The sequence below is a fragment of the Myotis davidii genome, unplaced genomic scaffold (assembly GCF_000327345.1).
Source record: "Myotis davidii unplaced genomic scaffold, ASM32734v1 scaffold184, whole genome shotgun sequence".
Taxonomy (NCBI): domain Eukaryota; kingdom Metazoa; phylum Chordata; class Mammalia; order Chiroptera; family Vespertilionidae; genus Myotis; species Myotis davidii.
In genome coordinates this window covers 5,643,109-5,648,417 of record NW_006297021.1, presented here as the reverse complement: position 1 = coordinate 5,648,417, position 5,309 = coordinate 5,643,109, and the positions used below count along the sequence as shown (strand labels likewise).

At 53.7% G+C, this 5,309-nt stretch overlaps 1 protein-coding gene across 1 annotated transcript in view; it reads left to right on the top strand.

Annotated features, from left to right (window-relative positions):
- The window catches only part of ENPP6 (ectonucleotide pyrophosphatase/phosphodiesterase 6), a 90,006-nt gene that overhangs the window by 75,478 nt on the left and 9,219 nt on the right, over positions 1–5,309 (top strand). Inside the window, exon 6 of the mRNA XM_006772668.2 lies at positions 1,766–1,903. Within this exon, the coding sequence (XP_006772731.1) occupies positions 1,766–1,903 (138 nt within the window). The remainder of the gene's footprint in view (positions 1–1,765; positions 1,904–5,309) is intronic.

Sequence of the window (5,309 nt, the reverse complement as noted above, 5' to 3'; positions counted from 1 at the left end):
CTCCCCCATGCTCACAACAGTGAGACACTGCCGATGGGTGCTGGGGTTGTTGGTGTTGATGGAGTGCAGGGGCGGACCGTGGCCTCTTCTCTTTGGCCCAGAGACCCCTCTCCCCACCCCGCCCACCCCATCGGAGTCTGAGAGCTGTCAGTGTGGGGCTGAGGGACCAGTGGCCGACAGCCCACCCTCCCCAGCACTGCCCCTCCCCCGGCGGACAGGCCTTTTTCTCAGGAGGGGAAGGCGTGTTTGCACAATGTCCCATGAGCTCCCTCAACACAAAACGGGGAGAATATCTCACCCAGGGCGGGCACCACAGTGACTGCTTCTTGCGGAGATGAAGACAGCCCTCCCCGCACCTCCAACTTGGCGCTTAGGGAGGCACTGCTTCCAGGATGCTTAGGTGGGAGCAGCTCTCGAGTGGGAAGCACTCCTCCGGACCAGGCGGCTGCCAGCTGCCTCACACAGGTGGTAGATTATTCACAAGGGGGGGCCGTGTTTGGGTGACAGTGTGTCATGTGATGGACATGACCGTGTGTGAGGCCCGCGATGTGTCCTTGGACATTTCCCTTCTCCAAACGCTTCCTGCACATGCACCCACTTCCCCAAAGTGTGGGCTTTCTTAAGAAGGAAATCACGAAGCCCGGGGGCCATCGGAAGCTCCCTGCCAAACAGCCCGAGGACTAATTCATTTCAGAGGCGAGTGGATAAACTCCGGTTTGCGGTCAGTTCCTCAGCGTCAGCCAGCGGGTTTTCGTTTTAGCCAGGAACATGTTAACCTGCTGCTAGCTGTGGGGCATGCGTACAGAGTTTACACGTCATCAGGGAACTCGCAGTGTAATTAGTGGACAACTGGCACTTTTCAGACGCGAGTGGAGGTAGGACGTGCTCTAGGTCAAGTCAAAGAACAAATCCTCTTCCTTTGGTCGTGGTGGGATCCAATATCTCATCCTCTCTTTTATTTTAGCGTTTTTTGACATAAATAAGCTTTTGTAGTTTGTTCACTGGTTATTCAGTAGATGCCAAACATTATTATAAAATATGTGTAAGGTGTAAAGGACACTATTACGACGGCACCTTGTATTCAATATATCGAGAAACAGCACAGTATGGTCGCCTGTAGTAACTAACTCCTGTGGGCCCTTCTCAGACCCCATCACCTGTGCAGCCTCCTCAGAGAAAGCCACTGTCCTAAATTCCGAGTGGTCGTTTCTCTAATTCTCTTTATAGTTTTACCAAATATGGTCATTAGTTTTTGTAGTTACTTGAACTTTCTATAATAGGAAAACTCTTGTCTGTGTTCTTCTGCAACGTGCTGTGTGTGTGTGTGTGTGTGTGTGTGTGTGTCTCAGACTGAAATTCAGGTGTTCTGGGTAGCTATAATCCGTTCCTCTTCGTTGCTATATAATATTCCACTGCCATTTACCCCCCGATCCAGGTATCTCACTGTTGCTAGGCTTTTGGGCTGCTCCAGTTTGCAGTACGTATCCCTTCACAGACCTGCAGGCGCACACGTGCCAGGGTTCTCACTTACCCCTAGGTCATGGGCATGTGGATCTCCAGCCTTACGAGGTAAACCCCCTTGTCTTCTGAGACATATAGAAGTTTCTCTTTTTTACGGAGTCAAGTCTATCAGCTGTTTGAGGAATTTCTTTTTCCTTTTTCTTTTTAGTCTTATAAAGTCCTCCCTTTCCTCCAGGTGCATTAAATATTCACATTCATGTGACAAAGAGGGTGCAACCCCAGTCACCCCCGGTTTTCTCTGCAGATATACAACCAGCTGCGGACGGTGGAGCACATGACTGTCTACGAGAAGGAAGCCATACCCAGCAGGTTCTACTACAAGAAAGGGAAGTTTGTCTCTCCACTGACCTTACTGGCGGATGAAGGATGGTTCATAACTGAGGTAATTAGAAAATCTAGGACAACTTATGCATTAGACAAATGCTGCCAAACAACCACAGGTACTAGCTCTTCAGCCTTTACACGGAAAAGATTTTGTTTTCACTTAGGTGTCGTTCCTAACACTATTTCCTTCTTTAGAGACTCAAGAGGCTTGGTTGGGTGACTTCTATTTATTTATTTTTTGTTAATCCTCATCTGAGGATATTTTTCCTGTTGACTTTTAGAGGGAGCGGAAGGGAGGCCACCGAAGGGGCAGGCCTACGACTAGTATTTTAGCTGCTGGAAAGACCTCGGGTGGTGATCAGCAATATCGACCATGCGAATGAGCAGACGTGGGGCCTGGGTGCGGAACAGTGTGGTTCCCGGGCAGGGAGCTGTCACCCAGGAGGACTGAGTATCCCTGTGCGCTCAGGACAGAAAGCACCTGGTCACCAGGAAACGGAGCAGACCTGGTCCCACATGCCAGCTGTGCGGTCCCAGGCCAAGCGGGGCCTCCACACACTGGCCTTCCCACGTCCTGTTGTTTCAAATGCCGCCGAGGGGGTCCCACCGCCCCGCCCGCTCTCTCCTCTAAGAGCCAAGTGCTTCTCTCTGCTTGCTCACCGTCTGGAGCTCCCCGGAGTGAGATTGCCCGAGGCCCCAGCAGCCTCACTGGAGGGGGTTTCCACACACATGCCGTCTAGTAGGAGTCTAGCCCATTGACCGCATGGAGCCAACTTCCCAAGTCACCAAAAGGCCTTGGGCTGGACACTTTCCAAGTTAGAAAACTCTAGAATTTCGTTTGAGTGTTTAAAAGCAAGTAATCAAGGAGGGTTAATGCACAGCTCGCCCCTTCTCATTCCTTAGCCCAGTTTCTCAGGCCTGTGGGTCCAGCGTCCGTGGCAGGGGAATCTTGCTGGTTTAGCCACAATCGGGGAAAATGGCCGAGTCAGGACAAGTCGATGCTGGTTGGGGGCCAGTAAAATAGAATCCCTCCCCCTTTCTTCCTGCAGCCGCATGCCGCAAACATGCATGGTTTTGCTTCCTTGGCACAAATGCCTTTCTTGTATAAATACCAACGTTTTGCCACCGGCTTAAGTTTTGCAGACTCGAAGCAGGTGGCTGCTCTAACAGGAAGACTTAACGGAGCCCGTTTTTTTAATGGTCGCTTAGAGCAGCGGTCGCCAACCGGTGGTCTGTGGACCATGGGTGGTCCGTGAGGTCCGAAAGGTTGGCGACCACTGGCTTAGAGTGCTGTCACTGAAAAAGATACAGATGGGCAAGCAGATTTAATTTGTCCCTCAGCACCGCACAGCTTCCCAGTGCGACTGCTGACCTAGCTCCCCCTCCGCCCTCACAGTCCCCCACAGCTTCCTTCCTGCCCCCACCCCCGACCCCCCACCCAAGGCCTGCCCTCTGAGGTCCTGGTAACAACATCATCCCAATAAACAGTCAGTACAGTCCCTGGGGGGCCCTCTCCTGAGTCCCACCTGTCCTTTAGCCCAACTCAAATTCCATCTCTTCCATGAAGCACCCAGCTCGTCCCTAACATTCTTCCCCTGGAGTTCCCATGAAGCCCTGGCCACACCCCAGCTGCTATGTGGGTTTGCCTGCTATTGTTCTCTGGCCTCCTGGAGTGGAAGCTCCTTGAGGTCAGGTCTGTGGCACCTTGACCTTCCGTTTTCCTCCACGGGACTGAGAACATGGGCAAGGCTGAGGACTGACTTCTTCAATCCGAAGGAGATGAATTGAATGTGGAGACGGTTGGTTCTTGGGTCGGCAGGGTGTTCACCTGGTGGGCTTGTAAATCCGAAGCCAAGTAAACTGAGGAGTTAAGTCAGGCCTTTGGCTTAGATCACTGTTAGTAGCCCAGCGAGATTGCAATGGGGAGCAGGCGTTGAAAGCGCCACGGGAACTCTCCTGCTCCCGTTAGCCACAGCGGGAGCCGAGCGCAGGGCGCCTAGCCGGTCCCTCCCAGCTCCCCTGGCTGATTCCTGCGGCCTCTTCACGCCCCCCTTCCCTGCCTGGCAGGTGTAAGAAGGGGCCAGATGTGGCCAGAACCTGGCGAAAGACCACGAAACACAGTGTCTCATGGTTGATCTTCGGAGCCAAGGGAAATGCAGTGAATTCAGGCTGCGTGTCTCAGGGAGGCCAGGACGCGTCACCAGAGGAAAGATTTACTTTGAAAACTGGCAAAGGGTATGCAATGCCAGGTTCAATTCTAAGGCCCAAGGATGAAGGGCAGTTAGGCCCAGAACATGCGGGAAATCAAGACAATCTGGGAGGCAGTAGCCGCCGGAGTGGCGTTGTGCAGGCCTGGCTAACTGAGCTCCCGGAAGCGGGTGTTGAGTGCTGGGAGCTGCTGGCTTTCTGGTGGTGATGAGGGTCGTCTGTGTCAGCCGTCTGAGCACACAGGCCTGCCCTCTGCACCCCTGGCACACGTCAATAAACATGATGGGGGGGTGTGTGCAGAGAGAAACCCCATCCACACCCTCCCTCCCCGCTCCCCCAGGGAGCTTGGTTCCTCTCCACCCGCTGGCTTCCCTGTCTGGCATTTCTCATTTCCAGGATTAGGCTGTGTGTGGCCATGGGCTTCCCAGGACAGACCAGGGCCAGAGCCTGTGCCATTTGTTCTGCTTTAGAAAGAGGGCGCCGTCTGAGACAGGGGCAGAGAGACGGGCAGAGGGACATCTCCTTGCAGTGGCCTGTGGCAAACACACATCTGAAGGCTCGTAACCACCACCCACAGGGCCCCAGGAGCCTCGCCAACAGGGGGCCTCTTGGGAGAGCACGTAGAATGGCGATGCCACAGACTCTGAGCGACAGTGGTCCGTAAGGGAAACCACACCCCCCAGGCCCCTCACACACCCAGGTCAGTGCTCACCTTTTATTTATTCTAACCTGACCGGATTTGGGTCACCGGATTTGATTGGCATGACTTCAGGCCGGCACCGGGAGCAGAAGACTCCATTGCTCTCGTTCCTTCCAGCAGCCTGGTCTGTCGGCTGCCTTCGTCTGTGGCTTTTCCCAGGTGAGCTCACATAGCCCTCCCTGCCTCGAGGGGCCTCAACCCAACTGTTCCCAAGGGTCCTGATGCTGGGGGACCTCCGTACCCAGCAATTATTTTTTATAAGAGCTTCCCGTGTGGCCAAAACCGGTTTGGCTCAGTGGATAGAGCGTCGGCCTGCGGACTGAAAGGTCCCAGGTTCGATTCCGGTCAAGGGCATGTACCTTGGTTGCAGGCACATCCCCAGTGGGCAGTGTGCAGGAGGCAGCTGGTCGATGTTTCTCTCTCATCGATGTTTCTAACTCTCTATCTCTCTCCTTTCCTCTCTGTAAAAACTCAATAAAATATTTAAAAAAAAAGAGCTTCCCGTGTGGCCTCTGAGTTCCCATGGCTACACACACACAACCCAGTTCCCACAGCT